Source organism: Triturus cristatus, chromosome 7 (genome assembly GCF_964204655.1).
Source record: "Triturus cristatus chromosome 7, aTriCri1.1, whole genome shotgun sequence".
NCBI classification, from domain to species: Eukaryota; Metazoa; Chordata; class Amphibia; order Caudata; family Salamandridae; genus Triturus; species Triturus cristatus.
In genome coordinates this window covers 1,246,991,673-1,247,016,727 of record NC_140590.1, presented here as the reverse complement: position 1 = coordinate 1,247,016,727, position 25,055 = coordinate 1,246,991,673, and the positions used below count along the sequence as shown (strand labels likewise).

Genomic DNA, 25,055 nt, shown 5'->3' with positions numbered 1-25,055 from the left:
TTCTCAGGTGGCTGGTGATGTGGCTGCAGCAGGGAATGTTGAGGATGAGTCTTGCGAGGGCTTTCTAAATGTTCTACAGTTTCTTGAGGAGTTTCTGGGTGATGCTGGCATTAAGTGCATTGCCATAGTCGATTCTGCTGCGCATGAGCGCGTGGGTGACCGTCTTTCTGGACCTGGCGGAGATCCACCTGAAGATCTTTCAGAGCAGGCGTAACGTTTGGAAGCAGGATGATGAGACAGCGTTGATCTGGCGGTTCATGGTGAGCAAGGAGTCCAGTGTGATTCTGAGGTTTTGTGCGTGGTCAGTGGGTGTGGGGGGTTCCAAGTGCTACGGGCCACCCAGAGACATCCCAGGCAGAGGGGGTGGAGCCCATGATGAGGACTTTGGTCTTCTCTGAGTTGAGCTTGAGGCAGCTGCTCTTCATCCAGTCGTGAAAGTTGTTCTTGGCAATTTTGGGTCCGTTGGTGAGGGGGAGAATCAGCTGGGTGTCATCGGCGTAGGACACAATGTTTACTCTGTGGGGCCATATAGATGTTGAAGAGAGTGGGACTCAGAGAGACTCCTTGAGGCAATCCACAGCTGATCTTTGTGGGTTCCGACTGGAACGGTGGTAGTCTGACTTTCTGTATTTGGCCAGTGACGAAGGAGCGGACCCATTCCAGGGCTTTGTTGTGGATGCCTGCTTCATGGAATCTTGTGCATAGGGTGCGGTGAAACACGGTATCGAAGGTGACCGAGAGGTCCAGGAGAATGAGGGCTGCAGTTCCACCTCAGTCGAGGGGGGTGCGGACGTCGTTTGTGGTGGTTAAGAGGGCTGTCTTGGTGCTGTGGTTGCTTCGGAAGCCAGATTGAGAGAGGTCAAGGATGTGGTTTCCTTCTGTGAACTTGGAAAGTTAGGCGTTGATGGCCTCTTGGAGACCTTGGCTGGGAAGTGTAGAAGATAGATGGGTCTGAACTTCTTTGGGTCCGTCAAATTGGCAGAGTGTTTCTTCAGCAAGGGGTTGTTCTCTGCATGTTTCCAGTCTTTCGGGAAGGTGGGGGACCTGATGGAGCAGTTGATGGTGCGGCAGAGTTCGGGGGCGATGGTGGTGCTGGCGCTGTTGAAGATGTGGTGCCAGCAGGAGTCCGAGGGTGCTCTGGAGTGGATGCTCTTCATGATCTTGATATTAATTGTGAGCAATTGAAAAGAAAAGACACAAATAAAATCCAGTAACTTCTACAATACATTGTGATTGGAATTTATTGGATGGACTCATGAAGAATTTAAATGCTTTTACAGCTTCACAAACAGTTGGAAATTTAAGATATTTTATCTTGATAAAGGAGTATACAAAGTTTTGAGTGATTCTCTCTACTTATGTATTATTTGCATACTTGTGTTATAAAGGAGTTCTCTGCCAGTTGAACCTTGAGGGTTAAGTACCACAGCTGATATAATGTTGGGACTTGGACCAATGTGGTGGGGTAGAACCATTACTGCCAAATTTCTTACTTGTATGTCTACAGACTTTTTACCTGTTCTCTTCCCCACAGGGATCTTTCTGGTTTTACACTTGATATGTACCTCTTGCTGATACCTCAGATAATAGAGCTAGAAAGCATCGAACCTCTTCCTACAGGCCCTAAAGCAAATGTATCTTTTTCTGACATCATTCCAATTGCAATTTGCAGCTCATGCATTGATTGTGTCTGGCAAGGATCACATATATCCCCCATGCTTGCTTTTGTGCATTGGTTTCTTTTTGAAGCACATTTTAAGTTCAAAAGGGTTGTCCACACACAAACCTCTACATCTTGATACACCCTTGTCACTCACAAACCTTCTAAAACTCTCCAGTGGAGAACATGGCCTTCGAAGCAAAGATACCCTCTCTTTAGAAAGCCCTCTTCTAAAACACCCCATGGCCAGCACTAATCTGTCTCAGGATACCACCACATTATGTAGCTCTCTTCCAAAATAAATTAGACTGAATCCGACCCTGCTGTCTTCTGTCGACAATTAAAGACTCACCTGCTTAGGTTCTATCTCCCAGATATGTAACCATAACACATTACACACCCTAGTTTATATTACTATTTATTTACTGCATCAGAGATTGATGACTACTCTAACGCTACTTGTAACAGTTTGTTCCAGTGTGCAGCACTCACATGCTCTAGAGCAGAGGTCTTCAAACTTTTGGATGCCGAGACCCCCCTGTCAACATTTTGAGGCCTAAGGACCCCCTCTTGACAAAAATGTCTAAACCTGTTGACTAAATTGCGTGGGATGAAAATGTAAATAAGGTTATGTGATGCCGCGTATTTTGGGATAGCATTGCTTCATTATTTTGATATTTGTTACACACAGTAACGCTGAGGAAAGATTTCACCCAATCAACCTTTGTGAAGGGCCTTCCACTCTGCAGCAATACGTGCTGCCACATTAGAAGCTCACCTGGCCCTGACCGGAAGAAGCAGGGGTCCCTTAAAACCCTGGCAGTTTTGTGTAGAGTTAAGCCTTTTACCCATGCAGCTTTCCTCTCACCACCTCCCTTCCATCCCTCTCTCCTCTCCTAACCCCGGATCCCTCTCTCACTTTGCAGGTCATTTTCTTTCACCCCTTTTTACAACTTCTGAACTCTCCCCATTCAACCTCTCACTTCACCTTTAATCACCTCTTGCCATTCTGTCCTTTCACTGCCCTCATCTCTAACAGTCTCTCACATTTATCGCATGGCCTCTCTGGCCCTGTCACCTCCCGTGCCCCTCAGCACTTCTCATTCACCTCGTCTCTTCATTCAAATTTTTGTCTATTTGTATCTTACACCTCTCCAGTCCCCCCATTCCTCTTTCACATCTCCCCTTTGTTCTAACAGAAGCCCTCACCTTTGGATCACACTCACTTCTTGCGTGTCCACACTTCTCTTCGGCAATTCACATTTCTCCTCATCCCTGACCTCTTCAATCAAATTCTCTCACTCCCTTGCTGTCCTCTCTCATTTTGGGTGCGGATGCAAGTTCAGAATGGGATGAATGAATGTATGATTACTGATGGGCTTGTTTGAGTGAGTTGCATATTGAGTAGTGAGGGGGACAGGTGAGTGAAGTGTCACATGAGTGCAGGATGAGTAGTGTACTTGTGTGACTGCAGGTTGAGGTATAGTGTGAGCAGGACAAGTGCATTGTGAGTGCAGAGTGATCACTGTGAGTGCAAGGTGAGTGGGTGAATGGTGCAAGTGCATGGTGATCAGTGTGAGTGCATTGTGATCACTGTGAGTGCAAGGTGAGCGGGTGAATGGTGCAAGTGCATGGTGATCAGTGTGAGTGCATTGTGATCACTGTGAGTGCAAGGTGAGCGGGTGAATGGTGCAAGTGCATGGTGATCAGTGTGAGTGCATTGTGATCGCTGTGAGTGCAGGGTGAGCGGGTGAATGGTGCAAGTGCATGGTGATCAGTGTGAGTGCATTGTGATCACTGAGTGCAAGGTGAGCGGGTGATTGGTGCAAGTGCATGGTGATCAGTGTGAGTGCATTGTGATCGTTGTGAGTGCAGGGTGAGCGGGTGAATGGTGTGAGTGCATGGTGATCAATGTGAGTGCATTGTGATCGCTGTGAGTGCAGGGTGAGCGGGTGAATGGTGCAAGTGCATGGTGATCAGTGTGAGTGCATTGTGATCACTGTGAGTGCAAGGTGAGCGGGTGAATGGTGCAAGTGCATGGTGATCAGTGTGAGTGCATTGTGATCGCTGTGAGTGCAGGGTGAATGGTGTGAGTGCATGGTGATCAGTGTGAGTGCATTGTGATCACTGTGAGTGCAGGGTGAGCGTGACAATGAAGGGCGAGAATGAGGAATGAGTTGTCTGAATGCAGGGTGCATTCCCAGACCCATGAAGTAACTCAGCATGTTATTGACGGGGGCGTAGACTTTAATATCTAAGTTAAACTATTGCGGCATTAATCGGGGATCGAGGGTGAAGGAAATAAATAATGTGCTGATCCTGCAACAAACTTCCAGTCCTATGGTTAGGGTTGCCAGCAGATTATTTTGGTGGCCCAGTTGGTACAAAAAGAATCAGTCACCTAAAGCGGTATTTTCAGCGCTTATCTGTGCATACTTCCCAGGGCCGGCTTTAGTGCTGGTGGTGCCCTGTGCGACAATGTTTGTTGGTGCCCCCCACAATGACCACCCCCACCACGGATTCTCTCACTAGCACCCTTTAACAGTGACCAAGTCTCCATAACCCCACACTCTCAGATGCATTGAATTAGTTATATAGTGCCACTCATACCAGTGTAGGGTGTCCGAGCACTTTGCATCACACACACATTACACAGAGACAATCAATCATAAGTGTGTAAATCAGTGTATAGGAAATGTTACATAAGCCAAAGGACTAAAAGTATAGGAGTCACATGTCATCCATACTGGTTGGCAGTATAGTTCAAGAGTGCTTGGTGTGGAGAAGCACAAACTCCGAGCCGAAAAAGAAACAGCAAAGTTGGGAGTTTCCTTTAATAATAAGAATTGATTTCTAGCCAAATTAACCCTTTTTGCAACATTAATCAATGGTCTAATAATGTATTCTTTGTAGTGTGCATGCTGTTCTAGGATGAAAGTTAATAGCTCACTATTCTATATCAGGACTTTAAGTTATACATTGCAAGTAACAAAAGGATGTCTCTTTGAAAGCAGTAACCTGCTGATCTCTTCACATCATACGCACTCTGTAATCTTCTTGGTACACGTTCTTTGCAGCAGGCATATTAACCCTCTGCACTAACATCACCCAAGTCAAAACCTCAACTATACAACATTCTGATCTCTCTCCAGGAAGATAATTAATCACACGTTATCTTGACATTTATGTGAGGCCTGGTGATTGCCGGGGAAAGAAACGCTGCAGCAGGTGCTTCAAAAGCACAATAAACTTTCACACACGGCGCCCCCAGGAAGCCAACTTTGTATTCCTTTCCATGAAATGCATTCTCACACTACGGCAGTGAATGGAAAATCCAAATGTAAGGAATAGGCACAGTGGGGACCCAGGGGGTACTGGAACCAGGGATAAAACCTAAGCCTCTGTAACCAGTTTACAAAGGCATGTTAAATGGTCTTTAAAGACCTGTGAAAAAACACGGGGGTGCCGGTGCCGGAGATAGGACTCCAGACACTGCCCAGCTGAGCCCCCAGCAGCTCAAGTTTCACTGCAGCAGCCCGGGCTGAGACACAGGACGGGGGAAGGGGGGGGGGGCTGAAGCCCTTGGGCCTGGGCAGAAGTGTGACTGGGAAGGCGCGACCCCCTTTGCATCACTCCACGGCCCCCCTGGGGGTCGCGCCCCACAGTTTGAAGACCCCTGCTCTAGAGCAACAAGTGCTTTAGAGATATCTTATATGAATACATTATTTCTTTTGACTTGGATGACAGGTCTGGTGGAGCAAGTAATACTTCATATATCACAGTATACTTTAAGCCCTTTTATGGCTGTTGATTCTGAAGTACTGGAATATGGGTAGATGGAAGAGATACTTACATTTTAGCAAGGACATGCTTTCCTGTTTCCTAGGAGGCTCACCTAACCACCTCCCATTCTTGGAGGATGCTATAAAAAATAAAATTATAAAATAGAATAGGGTGGTGCACTACATTTAGGTACTTTTCATTCACAGGAGTGCAGATGCTCCCTCTTTAAGAGTCGGTGCCTGTTTGAGACTTTATTTGGTGTTTGTTGTTACTTAGTAATGCAAAATGTAAATGTTTTAAAGCATGTTTGAAACTTGTTCAGTGATCTTCCTTCTCAGAGCGAAGGAGCAATGCTATATGTGAATCAGTGAAAACACTTGTACTAATAAATCTTTGTACCTTGTAAATAATATGTTTCCCTTAATTTATATTTCTTTTCAGATTAGGTGAATGTGAAACAATGGCAACAGAAGAATGTGCATCAAGTATTATTGAAAGATTGGAAAGTGGACTTGTTGAAATTTTCTATTGCTATGTGGATGTCATCTTTAGGGAGCTGGACTCCTGCTCTTTAATAGGAAGTGAAGAATATTTCCAAATCAATGAAATACTGGACCAGAAAGAGAAACTAACAAGGCTATTGAACATAGTGACCCAAAGAGGAGATTCGGCATGTCAATTGTTTTTGGACAGTTTAGAAGACCTACAATACAGCTTTCCAGACCTTGGTCCAGTTCTCAACAATTTTCTACAAAGTAAGGGATTGAGTTTGCAAGTAATTTTAAATGTATTGTACTTTTCAAAACAAGTTTAGGTTCAGATCTAGAGATTGGCGTGTGGTACTGGCTCCATCAGGGTGATGGAGAACATTGGTTTAGCTACCCTAATGTTGACATGTTGATTCCTTTCAGGGTACAAAAAGTGGTGGATAGCCATTTTCGGTTTTGACAGCCATCCACCAAACTTTTAAAAACTTAGTATTTTTCACAAACAAAAACCCCAAAGTGGAGTTTAAAAAAACAACAACTAATGACTCCCACACCCAGGGAGTTTTCCCTGTGTGTAGAGGTTATTATTTCAATTTTTCTGTCCATCACTGCCAGGACATCACACTGTCCTCCTAAATAGGATGAGTAGTGTAATGCCCTTCTTCTAATGCCCCCTACTTCGTTGGGTCGTCGTCGGAAGGTTTCTGTCAACAGAGCCAATGGGTGCTATATCAATGGAAAGCTGACAGTCCTCCCGACCCTAAGCTGGCCAGACGACTGTCATTTTGACAGACAAGGTACCTTGTCTCATTTGCGATAGAGTACCTTGTCCACCAAACTATAAAATACCCCTTAGTAAAATGTGACATTACTATTTTGTGAGAAATGTAAATACAGTATGTAGGCATGTGTCATCCATAGAGCTCATGAGTAGCAAGAGATTGTGATGGCATCGGTGAATGAGTTCAAGCTGGGATGTGTAGGGACAGAATTCACAGGGTATTGGAAATGCTGTATCTTCCCCATCTATCCATTTGCTGACATGCTTTGTTTTTCTCCTAATGTTATGTACTTGACAATCTGTGAGTCCACTGGAGGTGCCTCATGAATTTGATTGATGCTCAACAGTAGAGGCTAGGCTGTGCTGGTTAGTGGGTACACCCTCATACCCCCAGTAAGAGCAAAGGGTAGATACGACCCCTTAATTACAGGCAATGGGGCAATTGATAGTTCGTTAAGCTGAATAGTAGTCAGTCCAGAGGTGCATGTCTTTTTACCTATACTCGTGGTGGACACATTATTATACTTCCTGGTGGTAAATTAATTCTTTGTACCATAACTGTAGGTGGTGCCTTCCCCATGTGTGAGAGGTTGGCCTGGTATATGCTGTTCACTATTTAAAGTGGACACCTTGCACCAGTACAATTCGACTCTTATGGTAGTAGGTTTAAGACAACCTTTAAAGAAAGCTATCCTAGTGGTAGCTGTGGAGAGCAGCCTTCAGGCTAAGTCTTTAGAGGAATGTAAAGCAGCTTGTTTTACCTTATAATCTCTTGAATTACCAAATAAAAGGACACCACACAGGTATATATATCAAATATATATGTATTTATTACTAAACAACTCTCTACTAATCTCTTTATGAGATTAGAAGTCAGGAACATTTGCACAAATCAACGTTTCACAATAAATTAAGCACTAATATGGCTGGGGCCCTAGGGGCGTACCAGACTATATACTAAAAAAGAGACTTAGAGATAACGACTTGCAAGGGGACAAGACCTAGGGCCTTCAGAAGCGTTGGGGCCTCACGAAACCACCCAAGGCAGGCAGTAAAGGACCCACGGGGGACACATGCAGTGTGTTAACCCAGCCGCGAATCACTGTTAACTTCAATGATGCAAGTCGCGTTTGGAAATTAAGAGTTTAAGGGTACTTCAAGAGAGTCTACAAGCAAGTCACTTACAGGGTAAGTAGTTCTAGAGCCAACACCCACAGGAGCACCGTAGTGCTGGAGTTACCTCACCCAGGGAAGCCGGGTGCATACGTGTCTTTTGGTGTCGGGTCGCGGCGTCATTTTCAATGGGAGCCAATGAAGACGTGCTGCTTGTGAAGACAGAAGAAGTGTCCGGTGGAATCCAAGCCTGGATTCAGAAGAAGGAAGACCTGAAAGCAGAGGGGACAATGTTCAAAGTAACTTGGCAGTGACCCGGGGCCAGGAAGCTGGATGCCCACAGTCTTCGGGTGACTTCAGGTAGTTCACGGGTGTCTTGACTCTTCAGCCACGAGGTCCAGGAGGCATCAACGATGACGAGGAGCTGGATTCGGCGTGTCCCACGAAGTCTGCAGCTTACTGTGGTGTCGGTGACCAGATTGGAGCCAACAAGCCTTGGTAACAGCAAGTCTAGTGGAAAGGACAAAAAGTCAGCGGTGCAGACCAGCAAGGTCTGAGGGACTCACCCAGCAAGGGTAAGTCAGGGCAGGCCTGGAGCAATCAGGAACTGTAGAAAAGTCTTCAGGGGACCCACAAGCCAACATGCAAGGGATCGCGAAGATGCCTCAGGAGGATCCACTCAACAGGGCCCACGGTCACTCAGGACGGGGTAGGCCTCTGATCTTCGGAGGGATTCCTGCTAGAGGCTTGAACCACACGTGGCCCAATGCACAGGTTCGTATAACGTCATGAAGGGATTGCACTCGAAAACAGTGAACAGTACCTAGGGATTGCGGTTCCTCGTCACTCGTGGGGTCCACTTGCCTCAGCGTCGCTGGGGACTCATGATGGCCTTGGAGAAGTCAGGAAATCCTCTTCCTGGGCTGCAGGGACTTCGGGCTCTGGCGGGAGCGATGGAGTTAGCGACCGTTGATTGCAGTTTTGGGTGTCTGCCAAGCAGGGGAGTCACTCCTTGACTCCAAGGGAGATTCTTCCGTCTTCCAGAGGTAGTGGAACATCGAAGGTCTGGGATTCGTCTTCAGAGCGTCGTCCAGGGGTATCTAGTTTGCAATGGCAAGGGTTCCCTAACTTATGCTGGAAGGAAGGGAGGGACTAGCTCTATGACCCCACCTATGGGAGGGTCAGGGGAGTGGGAGGCTACACCCACTTCCCTTTGTCCTGTTTCGCGCCAGAGCAGGGGCAGGTAGCCCCTGAGCCGGTTTGAACTGGTGTATGCACAGAGGAGCTTACTGCTCCCCCAGTGCAGGACTTCAAAGCACTCTAGGAGTGCACCCACCCAGCCCCAATACACTAAACCCTGTCTGGGAGGTGGTCACACCTCCCTGTGACAGGATACCTATTGTTGGGCTTCCTCCACTGCCAGTTTCGGTCATCAGCAGGAGGGCAGCCCAGTGTCTGTGACTGGTGGCATCCATTTTGTGATGCCAGGGCTCTTCGGGATTCTACTGTGTTTCCGCAGTAGGTACATGTCTATCCCTCTAGAAGGGTGGGATCATACTCCCACACCAGTTACTGGTGTGGGGGTATGATTCCAAAGCGTTTGACACCAAACATGACATGTTTTGATGCAGCCATTCCAAAGCATTTACCACGAGAAATTATAATGCACTTAAGAGTATATGGTTTGACCGCATTCACAAACAGCCCCAGAGAATGGACTCTGAGAGCTGCAGAGGGGCCCTGCTCAGACAGAGGCACCCCCTCACATGGAAACCAAGCACCCTGCCCTCAGGATTGATAGGGCCTGCCTTAAGGGTGACTGATAGGTTTAAATGTGTGTGCAGGAGAGATATAGTGAACCTATATCTCAGTGAGGAGTGCAAGCACCACCTCACCCAGGCTGCAGTAGCAGGCATGTGGTGTCAGATTTAGTCTGCTTCCCAGGGGTGGCATAATACATTCTTCAGCCCCTGGTAGGCCTGTGAAGTACCTATGCCCTTGGTACCTAAGGTACCATATACTAGGGACTCATAAGGCACCACGGTTTCCAATCACTAGTGCACCTAATATGCACTCCATGTTATTTAGAGAGAACAGAGAGGCTGGGGCCCTGATTAGCAGGGTCCCAGCCAGACTATAGCCAGAAACCAGTGTAAACATCAGAAAAAAAGTGGGGGAAACATAAGAGGCAGATCTACCCTCCTGCACCTTGTGTGCAGTGTTAGCTACATATTAACAGGTTGGTTTATCCTCTGTAGATGTGAAAACCTGCATGTCATTTGTCCTCGGTTCTATTCCTGAAACTCCAGAGCTGTCTCATGGGCTGAAGAAATGTACTTCTGAATTCCAAGAAAATCATTTTGCCCCCGCTACTGAAATTTCCCTCCTCTCCCCCTACCATCAAGTATTGTGCTGCAAGTTGCCTAGCAGTCATGGGATTCTGGTTGTTTGACAACAATCTACAGACAAACCTTACTAATTAGAACCAGACCTTTCTCTGCAATGCAGCTCCAAATCCCACCAACGATGGAACACAAGGATCAAGTCCTTCCTAACTGTAAATCCATCCATCACCTAGTTGTTTGTTGCTTTTCACACTCTAGGTGCAGCAGATATGCTCCCATGCTCAGTGTGCCAAAATATTCAAGCTATACTTCAATGAGGTGGCTAAGTAAGCCGTAATCGTTCTGTGGTTTCTTGTGTTTCAGTCTGGAGGGGACATTGTCTGGCAGTTCAAACTGGACTGTTCCTATTGGAGCAGGACCAAGGCTGATTTGCATATGGCAGGTCTCTGTCTAGAGCTTCATAATGGATGAAAAACAATGGACTGGATTGTGGCCCGAGCAATTACCAGCAGCTGAGATTGATTTAAACATTTTACCCATCATCTTGTTGTTAGTGTGACAGGTCTGCTCAGGCGTCGTTCTTGTGCTCACTGTGCCACAGGACACAAGCTATACCTCAGTGAGAAGGCCTAAATAGGTCAAAAACGGTCTGGGTTACTTATGTTGCCATTTGGAGAAGAAGTGGTCTGGCAGTTTTGGCTGAACTGTTACTAGCAGATTAGGATCAAGGCTGATTTGCATATAGCAGGTCTCTGTCTAGAGTGGGCTAATACAAAGGACTGGAATCAGGCCTAGTGTTTACCAGTGGCTGGTATTAATTAAACCATTCAATCTATTACCTTGTTGTTTAATTCTATTCAATTAGAGTATAACAACATTGGCCATAAACATCAACCTGCCTAAGCAGCTGTAAATACTCAAGGATCCAAAGGACCAGCTTACAACATACAAGATAGTTAGGAGGCTAATGCAAAATGCCATGCCTAAAATTCTCATCTGAAGACCGGGGAGTTGGGGATGGACCATAAAAGCAGTGGAAGAGCATTCCATAAAAAAGTAATAAGATCTAAAAATGCACATCCGCCCTTCTAGGTTTACAAAAGTATATGGCAACAAACAGGATTTGTTAAGGATATAATAATTCATTTGTTGATTGGTAATCAATTGATAATAATGAGCATCTATGGATGATAAATGGCAAACTTGTTGATCAAAAACCAAGCTCCTTGGTCATAACAGATCAGATGGACTTGATAGAGGACCTAAAATTGAATTTAATTTTCCAGATTCCAGAGAGCTAGTGGAGCCCACCAAATGCAGTGAACTGTGTCCTTGTCAGTTCACACATGTAAGGAAGTGAGTAGCCTAGGTTTGAATTAGTTACTGGTGCCATGTCAAATAGAATATTGACTAGATATAAGGCGATCCACAGTAAAAGTGTGATGGACAAATGGTCATGACTATCTTCTTAGTGCATAGCACGTTTTTTTTACAAAACGTGTAGATGGCAGAAGCTGGCAGAGGGAGGAGCACTAATATAAGAAGCCAGAAAAAAAGTCAAGATTTGTTACACTTGAAACTGGGGGATTCAATTGATCATGATGCTAGGCCAAATTGTGGATTACCCATTTCAGAGTAGGCTCCCAACAGCATAATCTCTGTTTTACTGTAGTTTGGCTTGAAGCTTAACGATGCACTCAGGAAATGGATTTATACTAGGGGGAAACAGGATGGCAGAGAATCCCACATCCTTGTTCAATCAAATCAGGTTCCGAGCATCTTCAGCAAAGGTGCGAAAGCCACAGCCACTAGAGCTGACGCCAGTCTCAGCAATTAAGATACCTGATGAGAGGAAAGATACCTGTGCAACATCATTTGAGAGAGGACGGGAGGAAGTGCCAAATAGCTGGGGGTAGGCTGCCTGAAAACAAACATACGGAGGTGGTGAGCACGTCATTACCCGTCAAGGACAATCAATAAAACATACAACAGGGCGAGGAACAACCACCGTGATGCCTTTCTGGAGGCGAAAGTAAAGTATCCTGTCCACACCCTCACCTGCGTTCCTTTACTGTATGCAAAACCAAGTACAGAGGGGGGGGGGGACACCAAAGGACTATCTCTCCCCTATCTCTCCCCTGCAGTGTTTAACTCCTAGAGAAATGAATATGTACCTTTCTTGTCATAAAACGCTAGGAATAGGTTCAACTACTAATGGAGGGGGCCAGATAGACTCCCTCTGGCTTACCCAATTAATGCCTCTGTCTTGCGCATCAGGATTAGTGGTCATGTTGCAAATGTGCTCAAATGCATAAAAATACAAATGGCAATTTAAAATATGTACGTTGGTAATAAACCGAATTATGCAGGAATAGTTATTCTAGAGCTGCCTACCTTTTGGCAGAACAACATGCTCCCGCTCAGTGGGAAAATAAGCACCCAAGGTCTAAGAGTGTGGGTTCCTGCAACCATCACAAGAATACATGTCCAATTTTAAACAGGCAGGCGAGCTGCAACTCTTGCTTGTATGCAGAAAAGTGGAACAGATTTGTCCACTACTTCATCACCCATAAATTTGAACCTTTAAACTTTACGGTACAAGAGATAGTTACTTACTTTCTCCATCAACAAAAGGTGGGTTTGGCTTACATAGCTATCCACCCCAATCTAACCGCAGTCACCTACATGCAAAACAGACAACGCTCCTCTCTGTTCAGGATACCAGTCGTTAAAGCATTTATAGAGGGACTAAAAATGTTAATACACCCTCAAGCCCCTCCAGCCCCCCTCTGAAATCTCAATATAATCCTTAGCAGACAATGGGGCCACTATTTCAACCTATGCACTGATCATCTTTTAACAACCTTCATGTAAAGTAACCTTCCTAGTAGCAATTACCTCCCTCAGGAGCATTGGTGAGCTACAAGCCCTTACCATCCAAGAGCAAGTATTATGCATCCAAGGACAAGGTAGTTCTCAGAACCAGCCCTAAGTTCCTTCTTAAGGTTGTAGCATCTTTCCATCTCAATCAAACTATTGAACCTCCAGTTTTCTTTCTACAGCCTGATTCTGTGGTTGAAAGGGCATTGCACACTTTAGATGTTAAAAGGTCCCTCACGTATTACATAGATAGGACTAAATTATTCCCACATCAGACCAACATTTTGTCCCATTTGCTACACGTCACAAGGGACAGGCCATTTTCAAAACTGGCATGGCCAGATGTAATATGATGGATTAGGAGGCACTGCCCAGCCCTGCCTGACAGCCCTACCTGATTGGTGAAGTCCCCAGTCCTCTCACCAGGCCTGGTACTTTCGCATGCTGCTCTGCAGTAGTCTGGGGCCCCCATAATTTCTAATTTCTAATTTAAAATACTTCTAGAGCGCAGCATACACCTTGCGGTTTCTTGGCGCTGGGGGGATCGGCAACTGAGGGGGAAAGACCCGGGAGAGGTGAAGGGAATTTTGAGGGAGTTTAAGTGAGGAAAGCCTGGCTGAAGAGGAACGTTTTCAGATCCCTACGAAAGGGGAGATACTGAGTAGCAGAGCGGAGATGGTCAGGGAGTGAATTCCAGAAGGTTGGAGCCAGGGTGGAGAAATTAGCCCCGCCCCACTTTTTGCGAGTGAAGCGAGGGATCTGGAGAAGGGACTTGGAGGAAGACCGAAGTTCTCTTACGGGTACATAAGACTTGATTAGTGAGGAAATGAAGGCGGGGGCAGTGCCCTGGCGGGCCTGGAAGACCATGCAGCCGATCTTGAATAGGGCCCGTTCCTTTATAGGGAGCCAGTGAAGCTCCCTGAGAAGAGGGGTGGAGTGGTGATACCGAGGGAGACCGTACACCAGCCGGGCTGCTTGGTTCTGGACGGTCTGGAGTCTACGCAGACTGTATGTGGGGATACCGTGGTAAAGAGCGTTAGCGTAGTCCAGTTTCGATATCACAAGTGCGGCCATAATGATCTTAAGTGCTTGTGTCTAACTTCTCTGCGGCTTTGCAGCCACTGACTTTGGCACCTTGCTTGCTCTTCTTTTCACCTTTGCCTTTTTTCACTCTTTGTCACCTTTGCCTTTTTCCCTCTTTGTCAGTCTCTCCCGCTTCATCTCTTTTCTCCGTTTGCCCCATTTTGCCCACTTTCCATTCTGTCTAACTCTTGATCACACGTCCCTTTCCATCTTGGCACCTTAGACCCATTTTGCCCATTTTCTCTCATTGTCTATCTTTAGCATCTTGCTCACTTCTCTTCGTGTTGTTCTTTCTTGTTTTTTGCCCCAACGTTTTCACCGTTTTTTGTTCTTTAGTCTCATCAACTGTATCCCCTTTTCTCGTGTTTGCTCTACTGCTCTTATCCTTCTTTCACTCTCATTGACACCTTTTCTCTTACCTGTGCTCTGACGTCCCTTTTCCTGTGGCTTGCTCCCATTAGGCTGTCCTGCCCTGCGCACAATGCCCGCTTAGCCTTGTCTTTGTCCTGGATCTCCTCCCGTCAGACCATCTCAATGGTGGGCCGCAGCGCACATACAGTGAGCACGCACAGCTGGCACACTTCAAATGTCTGAGCCCCTCCACGCTTCGGTCATGATCAACGCCAGTACCCAGGTTTGATGCCTACCCTCAGTACCCTGAGACTCTACTCTGCCAAAGTCCTCCTCGCCATGAACCCTGGAAGACTGTCCTGCACTGCACCCAGGCTTCTCCAGTCGTACTGAATGTACCTTTTCCTAAACCTCTTGCCGCTTCTGCACCTCTCCTCTTACCTCCTGCACACTGTCAAACCTGCACCCATGAACCCCTCAGTGCACTGCACACAGAACCATCTCACCCCCACTCCCACCATGCTCTGTACTCATAAATACTATCATCTACAAAGAGACTATCAACTGCTTCATTACCTTAGCAAATATCAGCTTCTACCTAGAACACATGGCTTTCAAACTCAGCTCTTCGAGAACCACCACACTTGGAAGAGCGCTACTATATCGCTGCACCGGAACAAGTCCCAACTTCTTTTATCCTACCAGGAGACCTCTGCCTTCAACTTGAGACAACACTGACCCCAACACAACCAACTTTCTAAAAGATCTGCGCATACTAGGACTCACTCAATGAGTGAATGGCCCCACCCACTCTGCCGGACACCTCCTCGACCCCATATTCACCAGCTTCTCCAACATCACAGTGGACAAGCCAACCCTGCTCTCCTGGACTGACCACTTCCTTGTCTGCCTGACTCAAGCAACTAGCACAGAACCCAACACACCAAAGCTTTGTGATGCAACTGGAAAAAGATCCTTGAAGAAATCTGTACTGCTGAGCTCCTGTCACGATGCCCGCCCCACCACGTCGACCTTACATGCTCCATCATGAACTTCAACTCATAGATCACCTCCAACCCAGACTCCCTGGGTCTGCTAAAAATCACCCCCTCCACTCGATCCAAGTCACAAGCAAGCTGGTGCATGGAAGACCTCCTGCTCACCAAGCGCCACTACAAACAGCTGCAAACAGAACTCTTAACCACCATGCACACAGCACTCATTGAACAGTACCAATACCTCAAGAGACATCTTTTCCATAGTGAAGGAATTCACATCCCCTGCAGCCAGCTCCATGAACATCACCCCCTCACAGGACCTCGCCACTCAGCTTTCCCACTACTATATTAACAAAGTCAATAACTTCACACCTAAATTGGATCTCCCCATCCTCGCTATTCTCCACTTCGATGACAAGCACTCCCCGTACACTGCCCTGACCTGCTGGCCGGGTGATGGTTGGTCCTGCTTCCCCCAAAGCACTTGGAGGCGTGGACGTCTGTGGCACGACTCGCATGTCTCTCCTTCAAGTGGGTTGCAAGTACTTGAGAGAGAGTAACACTGCTCCCGTTCATGTGTCGGCACTTCCAAGACTCACCCTGCCTTCTGCTGTGGGCCTAAGGTCTACTGTACATGGCTAGCTTTCTTGTGCTCAGGTATATTTTGAGTCCTGAACCCTGTCTACCTGTGCCGTGGATTGTCTGGCTGACCTGCCACTCTCCTCTGTACAGGTGGCAGTTTTGTGCCTCCTTTAACTTGTTTCCTTTCGGGGCTTTAATGTGGATCCGTGATCCGGGGATTTGGGCTTTCACAATTGCCTCATGGCCCTTTGGGGAGAAGAATGCGAGCCATTCCCTGACCCCTCTGGCCTATCAAGTACTGCCAGAGCACTCACACAATCTCAGCCAGTAAGCCCCACGACCCTACGTCTACTTTTCCATGAACTGTCCACATATGATTAGCTAGCTGTATCTTATTGACAGTTCTTCCACCAGACCAAAAAAAGAACGCAAAGTATCTGGAGTATATGATTTGTGGAGGAATTTGGTTTTGAAAACTTGGGGCTAAACAGCAAACTATGCAGGTCATTTAGAACCCAGGGAACTGTTGTCTGAGGCTGTCGGGGTTGCAGTCCACGGCAGACCACCCATCCTATTTTCCTCTGACTACTGCAGTGGTGGTCTATTTGTGACAAAAGGGCTCCTGCCAGCACAATGGGGGGACTTTTCTTGAAAACTAATGCTGCACAGCATCCATGTTTTACATTGATTGTTCCCTAAGCAGGACTTTTAGAAAAACAAAAAAGTAATTTCAGACCTCATTTGGGAGATCACAGGTCAAGCAGGGGCTACTTAGCCTCAACTGTGGTGGTTGTGGTCGTTTGCCTCTAGTGTCCTGGAGTCCGTCCTGCTATGGTTCTGTAAACTGGGGCATGTACACCCTTTCCACACTTGACTGCAAGGATAGCAATGACGAGAAGTCAAAGGCTTTTCAGGGGGTAGTGTGGGGACTTAGAACTCAACAGTCAAAAAAACAGGTGCAAACATTCATTGTCCAGCCCAGTGCTTTTATTTTAAGAAAGTGTGAAATACTTTCACACCAAAATGAGATATTACACACAAGAAATTAATGTTACCATAAGGTTGTTTACTATGAATGCTACAGAGAAATCAGTATCCCCGATTAAAGTAGATTGAAACACAGAAGTGGACTCACTATGGATGCAGATCAACAGATTTTCTGGTTTCTGTGACCTGTGGGTTAGTCTGTTTATCCTATAGTGGGAAGTTCTCTTTAAGCAGGGTTAAATGTTCAACCATGCCTCCCAAAAAATCTGTACGGAAGTTTGCAGCCTTTTGTTAGTTCTGATGATGGTTTTACCTGAGATGTTGGGCTCCTGTTATGCTTGTAGGCAACAGCTGTACAGATGAGCAAACGTGCACATGGATGCAGTGACTCAGGCTGGCTGCCCGTCTCCCTCTCTTCATGCAGGCCCTGGTGCAAGGGCAGCGAGTCAGGGTAAGTGGCTGCTAGCGGGCAAGTCTCACACTGTTAAGGTTGGCTTTTGGTCTCTGATCTATTGTGCGGGGCCCTAGTTTTTGGTGTGCAGAAGGCAGAGTAAGCACAAGTCTGTTATCTTTCTCTAGCAGCGTATGCTAGCATGAGAATGCTAGAAAGGTGGATCTGCTCTCTTTGATTAAATGTAGAAACTCTCAGAGAAGTCAAGAGACGCAGGTCAATTCTGGCTAGTCTTCTCACAAAAAGGCTTCGCTTCTGAGCCCCCTGTTCCCAGCAGAACTTTTGGTTCCCCTGCCAGTCAACTCCTGCGGGCCAAACATGGTTCTCCCTTTCTTTATGGGACAGGCTCTTCCAGAAAGATGGACAGGCTACAGACTACAGGTGATGTCCCCTAACCTCTGGGCGATTGGCTGTCCAGCAGAGACCAGACCTATATCTCAGAAGTCATTTTAGCGCTTGGTTGTGCACCCCTTCCTTAATCATTCTGCAGCACAGACACAATCTCTGTAAATAGTGTTGGCTCTCACAGCAGGTAGCGAAGATGCTGGCCTAGGAAGGAGTATCTAAAACATGAGCGAAATGACAGGTTAACCCTCTGCACCTGGCTGTCACCAGCCTTCCTGAAGTAGCGCCACTCATGAAGAGACAAAAGCAGCAAGCCCTGCCAGACGCTTTCATCCCTCTAACAACAGAATCTGCTGACTCATCCCCAGACCCCACTCTCCACCACAAACCCAGGAAGGACTAAACAGCATTCTCCAGTATTGGGGTGTCTTTCATAGATTCACATGCTTGAATATTCCCTGTCGTCGAAGTGGGAGTCCCACGGTATATAAAAAGCAATAAGTGTCATGTATAAACATATACATACATAACCACATAATAGCATATACATATCCAAATAACTTTATATATATAATTATAATAACATATCAAGTGAAAATACCATAGGATAGTATTGACACATAGGAAAGCATTGAGAAAAAGAATCACTTTACTGACATATCCTTGTCGTTTTATAGTCCAAACTCTAGCCAATCAGGCGCAAGCACCCTCTAGAACCTTCTCCTCAGAGGCTCAGGCCCTCAGATTTTCTACCGCACGTCGTGTGAAGGGAGTCTCCCTGAGCTCTGCTCAGTCTTTGATCTGGTTTGAGTTTTTCTCATCATGTCTTCAAGTAAGAAGTCTCTTTTCCGTCCCTGTTCATCTTGTGGGAAGTTAAGACTTTTTTCTGAGGAACACATGAAAAATGTATCTATTGTCTTTACCCTGACCATAAGGTGGCCAACTGTAAAATTTGTAGAACTTTCTCTCAAAAGACTTCGAAGGACAGGGTGGGTCGCCTATTATTGTTGCTTCAAAAACTGAAGGATACGGATAACCCCCTTTCTGAGGTAGAAAGTGTGGCCTCTGTTCGAACAGGAGTCTCCTCAAAGCGTAGTAGTGTTCAGGACTTGCCGTCTCCCTTTTTGAAAAAGAAGAGACTTCATCTTGAGGAAGTGTCTGCAGGCCAAGTCTCTGTTACTACGCCAGCGCCCCGAGGCCTAGCTCTCAGGCGTCTCTGACTCCGTCAGCGCATGTTTCCAGTCACAAACGCGCAAAACCGTCACCGGGCCCGTCGACGGCCCCTCCATCGACGAGATCTGCCACTTCATCAACCTCGTCGACGACGGTGACAACGGTGTCGAGCAGATTTCCTGCGTCGACGACTTCGTCGACGTTCTCATCATCGACAGTGGTGTGCGTTTCCCTAAAGACTATTTCGTCGACGATTCCACTATCTTCCTCGTCGACGACCAGGAAGCTGGCGCTTCGTTGACGCTAATAAAGAAGAATAAGTCATCGCCGCCGACGCTCACAGCATCATCGACGACGGCGTCGTCATCGGCAGGCTCGTCATCGATGACAGTCTCATCGGCGCGAGCTTCGTCGAAGGCACCCTCGTCGACGGCAGCCTCGTCGACGGCAGCCTCGTCGACGGCGAGTTCGTCGACGGTGAGTTCGTCGACGATCGCTTCGACGACGGAGGTGTCATATTTTGCAACTATGCCTTTGGTGCCAATGTCTACACCAGCGCCAGGGTCGGTGGACAACTCCTTACTGCAGCGTCGCCATGCTGTGCTGGACTCTGTCATATTGCCACCGGTCACTCGGCCACCTCATCAGCTATTTCCCATGGTTGATGAGGAAGTTTCAGATTCTGATGACGATGTTCAGTCCTCTTTTCGAGATGCTCGTAGTCCTTCTGAGCTTCATATAAAATGCCAAGATTTTGAGGAAGATGACTATTCGCAGGACTATTACTGTCAGGAGCAGGAGCAACATCCCCCTGTACAAGTTCCAAAGGCGCAGCTCCCTTTGTCGCTCATCTCCAACCTTCAATTTATGTTGGAAGACTCCAATCGTCGTTTTCCGGCTTCCTCTCATAGTTCTCCACGTGAGACGCCATCTGCCGTTCCGTCTACTCCTGTGTTGCCAACGATGCCGACACCATCCACATTTGCATTGGTTCCCCCTGCAACAGATGACGTTGGGGATAATCTGGATACGGAGGAGGGAGAGCTTCATGATGATGACTCTATGGCGGTCTGGGATGACTATCAAATCAATTCGCCCGCATCACCTCCGACATCGCCAGTCAATTCACCACCTGTCGACATAACAGGATTCCATCAACTGATGGAAAGGGCGGCTCAACGTTTTCACCTCCCCATGGTGGTTAGGGAGGAGGACTGCTTTCTGTACGACTTCAAGTCCCAGCCGCAGAAACAGGTACGGGCTGTGCCCATTATAGACTTTATCTGGAACAAGGGCATTAAGCTAATGAAAACGCCTAACTCCATCCCGGCAGTGCTCCCGCGACTGGAGAAGAAGTACAAGGCCCCGGACTCTTCTCCAGCTTGCTTAGTGTCTCAGCCTAAGCCAGACTCGGTGATCACCCAGGCGGCGCAACGTCGCTCCAAAAATCCATAGTCTCCGCTTTCGTCACCTCCGGATCGTGACGGCCGCCGCCTGGATGCCATTGGCAAAACGTTTTCGACCATGGCTTCAACAACAGTCCGAGCAGCAAATTCTTTGGCCATCCTCGGTCGTTACGATCGACAAATGTGGTCGGACATGGCAGCTTTGGTTAAGCTTATCCCGGAAGACTCTAGAGCGGACGCTCTAAAGATCCTGCAAGAGGGTGAGAGGGCATCCTCCGAAATCATCGACTGCTCCGTCGACATTGCCTCCATGGGTTTTGTCAATTGGCTGGAGCGGCTGTTTTAAGACGACAGGGTTGGCTTCATTCCACCTCGTTCCGTCAGGAGGTCCAGGCCAAGATTCTGGACATGCCGTATGATGGAGAATCTATGTTCGGCCAGCATGTGGAGGACGCTTTGCAAGCCATCAAGAAGGACACGGAGACGGCTCGCTCCCTCGGCACTCTCCAGTTCCGGAAGCAGCCCTTTCGGGGTGCGCGCGGCCCCGGCACCTCCTCTTCCTTTCGTGGGTCTTCTTCCCAGTACCGCTCCTACAACCAAGGACAACAACGTTATTCCTCACAGCCACAGCAGTCTTATAGGCAGCAGTCTGGCAAGTCTTATAGAGGAAGATCCAATTACAGAGGGAACTCTTCCAAGAAACAATGACTGTGTACATCAAGGGTCCCCTCTTCCCAGTTTTTCCCTTTCTCCAGTTGGAGGACGAATCTCCCAGTTCTTTTCGAATTGGTCCTCAATCACTTCGGACCGCTGGGTTTTAGACATTATTTCAAGGGGCCATGCCCTAGAGTTTGTAGAAGTTCCCCCACACACATCTCCATCCGGACCTCCTCCCGCTCACCTCAAAGAACTTTTCAACCAAATCCAGATAATGCTCAAAAAAGGGGCCATCGAAGTGGTTCCGAAATCACAAAAGGGGTTGGGGTTCTATTCCAGTTTTTTCCTTATACTAAAGAAATCTGGGGAGTGGCGTCCCATCCTCGATCTAAGGTCTCTCAACAAATTCCTCAAGGACCAATCATTCCGCATGCTCACGCTAAAGGACATCCGTCAATTCTTCTCTCAGGGCGATTTCATGACGACAATCGACCTTCAGGATGCTTACTTCCATGTGCCCATAATTCCACGTCACAGGAAATACTTACGTTTTCGTGTAGGTCACAGGGATTTCCACTTCAAGGTCCTGCCCTTCGGCCTCCGCTCAGCTCCGCGGGTCTTCACAAAGATCCTGGCCCCGGTGGTGGCCCATTTGAGACTAACGGGCATACAAATATTCCCGTACTTGGACGATTGTCTCATCAAATCTCAATCCTCCCACCAAGCGGCCCTCGATACTCAGCGCTGTCTCACTCTGTTTCAGTCTCTGGGCTTGTCGATCAACTTGCAAAAGTCTCAGCTCACGCCAGCTCTGTACAAAACCTTTCTCGGCGCTACCATCGATACGAGAAGGGCTATGGCCTTTGCCTCTGCGGAGCGGCAAACACGAATTCGACAGCTCGCGAGCTCCATCGCAGCAAAGCAGTCAGTTTCAGTCCGCATATTAAAGTCCTTTCTGGGGATGGCGTCCTCCTGCATCGCTTTGATCCCACATTGCAGACTGAGGAGTTGTACCATTCAGGAGGAATTGGATAAGCAGTGGCGTCAGGTCTCCGGTTCCTTCAACGACCAGCTCGTGGTGACAGCCCGCATGGCTCAGGCGCTGCATTGGTGGACTCGTCCTTCCAACATCGAAGCGGGAACATTTTTTCTAACGACAGCCCCAGAGCTCGTTCTGACCACAGATGCATCCATGGAAGGATGGGGCGGACATCTTCAAGATTTATCCGTCAAGGGCAAGTGGACAATGGTTCAGCGTTCCTGGCACATCAACAGATTGGAGCTGATGGCCATTTTCTTGGCGTTGAAATCCTTCCGCCTCCAGCTCCAAGGGGAGTCAGTCCTCATTCAGACGGACAACACCACCAGCATGCACTACCTAAACAAGCAGGGCGGGACAAGATCTCCGCTACTTTCCTGACTGGCTCAGAGGATTTGGAGTTGGGCCATAGTCCATCGGATTACGCTCCTGGCAGTTCACCTGCCCGGCATTTCCAATATTCTGGCGGATGCACTCAGTCGGTCTGCGTCATCGACCCACGAGTGGGAATTGCACCAGCCAACTCTAGACTTTGTCTTCGGCCTTTGGGGTCGCCCGACTATCGACCTTTTTGCAACCCCACAGAACAGCAAATGCCAGTCCTGCGCAAGCTGGTTTCCCCACAAAGGGTCGTGAGGAAATGCCCTTTCGATAAATTGATAAAGGATATTTGCGTACGCTTTTCCGCCGATCCCTCTGACTCCTCGAGTGTTGCGGAAGATGCGGCAACAACCATGCCAGATTCTCCTCATAGCTCCACGGTGGCCTCGGCAGGCATGGTTCTCAGAGTTGCTCCTCCTCTCCCAATGCGAACCCATCCTTCTTCACCCGAGGCCGGACCTTCTAACAATGAACGACGGGCAGATATGCCATCCGAATCCCAGTTCACTCAGCTTGTCGGCTTGGAACCTGAGCACCTTGAATTTGCTCATTTGAACATTCCACCGGTCTGCAGGGAGTGTGAGAAGTTGGCAAAAACCAAAGGAAGTTGGCCTGATATATGATGTCACTAGTTCTAGTGTACACCTTGTATCAGTCCAAACAACCCTTATGGATATTGGTTGTAAAGTCAACCTTATAGACCAGCTATCCTAGTGGCAGCATGGACAAGAGCAGTCTTAGGCTAAACTCTGAATGGCATGTGAAGCCAGCTGTGATACCATATATAATCCCTTGAATACCAAATGAAAGGACACCACAACAGATATATATAAAATAAAGTGTATTTATTCTAGTCAAACCCTCGGCACTCTTTATGAGATTCGAGGTAAGTACAACACAGTCTTATTCAAGCATACATGTAAGTAATACAGTTAGGCCCTAGGGGCCACGCAAACCATATACTAAAGAAGTGGTATAAGGACCACTGTCACGGAAATAGGATAGGCCTAGGCCTAGGGAATCACTGGGGCTACATTACACTACCAACAGTTAGGAAGTGGGAGGCCCACGGGATTCAGGTGCAGAGTGGAAACACTCACGCGTAATGCGTATAATCGATAGAAATAGTTCCTTTTTAGAATTAATAAGATTTAGGACACTTCTGGAGTAACTAGGAAGTCAAGACTTGGAAATTAGACACTAAGATAGTCAATACCCTGATGAGCACCGGAGTACCCAAGTTACCTAGCCTACGGGCTGCGGGTGCATAGGTGTGAACTTGCGTCGGGTTTCGTCGTGGATTCCTATGGATGCCTGAAGGAAAGATGCTGACAAGCAGTCAGTGAAGAGTGTCCGGTGGATCCCAAGGCCGGGATCAAGAAGGAAGGATACCTGCAAGCAGAAGGGACAGAGTCTGGGTCACTAGCCAGTGACCACGTGGAACCAGGAAGGAACCAGGCGATGTCGTGAAGATTGCAGGTGAAGAGGTGAAGCTTGTCGCAGCAGCCACGGGGACCAGGAGACGTCGAGGACGACCAGGAGGCGAGCTGTCCCACGAAGGCTCTTGCTGTCGGCGGTGTCGAAGTCGAACTAGGACTCACCAAGCCTTGGCAAGCGGAACCCACGAAGAATGGAGGACTTGCTTCTGTTGCAGACCAGGAAGATCTGGGGTGCTTCTCTTTTGCAGAGGAGCAGGAGCCAGTCTGGAGGAGCCAAACCAGCAGTGGAAATTCAAAGGTGTGTCGTCGCAAAGGCCGCTAGCCAACGGGCAAGACACCGGACAGACGCGGCAAGCAGCAAAATGCAGAAGGGCCCCACGCAGGACTCGTGGAGTGTGGGGGGCTGATCTTCGGTGCAGATGGTGCTTGGGGTTGGGGTTCTCAGTCCCCGGTGCACAACTTCGAGGGTGCCTCAGAAGCTGCGCTGGAAGATACTCGCCACTTTTCCCAGGTAGCCGGTCCCACGTCTCTCGTCGCCTCCACGGATCTCAGCTCGGCTGTGGATGTGGATCAGGGTCGGAGAAGTATGGAAGTCAAGGCTCTGGTCGGGCTCTGCAGTCGGTCCCTCGTAGAACTTCAGCAAAGCAAAGGGTAAGTCTCTTGGTGGTGCCTGTTTGCACAGGGTAGCCACTCCTTGGCTACAAGGGAGATTCTTCAGTCTTCTTCTTTCGTCGAATGTCGAAGGTCCAGAGTTTCTGTTCAAGTTGCAGGTTCAGGATAATCTAATTTCCTGGGGCCCAGCTACCACACTTATACTAATCTAGGGGGCTGGGTTGCCTGCTAGGTCACGCCTTATGGGTGGGACCTGGGAGGGGGGTGGTTACACCCCCTTCCCTTTGTCCAGTTTCGCGCCAGGACTGGGGCTGGAGTGCCCCAGCACCGGTTTGAACTGGACTATGCATGGGACACCTTGTTTGCCCCAGGCAGTGTCTCGTTTCTTTCATCCCTCCCTGCCCCAATACACTAAGGCCTGTCTGGGGTGGTGCTCGCACCTCCCAAGGCAGGAAACCCATTGTCCAAGCCTCCCGTGCCGGGATCACTCCCAGCAGCAGG

At 47.9% G+C, this 25,055-nt stretch overlaps 1 protein-coding gene across 2 annotated transcripts in view; it reads left to right on the top strand.

Moving 5' to 3' along the window:
* LOC146811715 (interferon-induced very large GTPase 1-like) overlaps positions 1-25,055 on the top strand; it is a 232,972-nt gene that overhangs the window by 152,441 nt on the left and 55,476 nt on the right. For both annotated transcript variants that reach the window (XM_085618712.1, XM_085618711.1), the window contains one exon: positions 5,885-6,198. In XM_085618712.1, coding sequence (XP_085474838.1) covers positions 5,904-6,198 — 295 coding nt within the window. In that variant the 5' untranslated portion in view covers positions 5,885-5,903. The remainder of the gene's footprint in view (positions 1-5,884; positions 6,199-25,055) is intronic.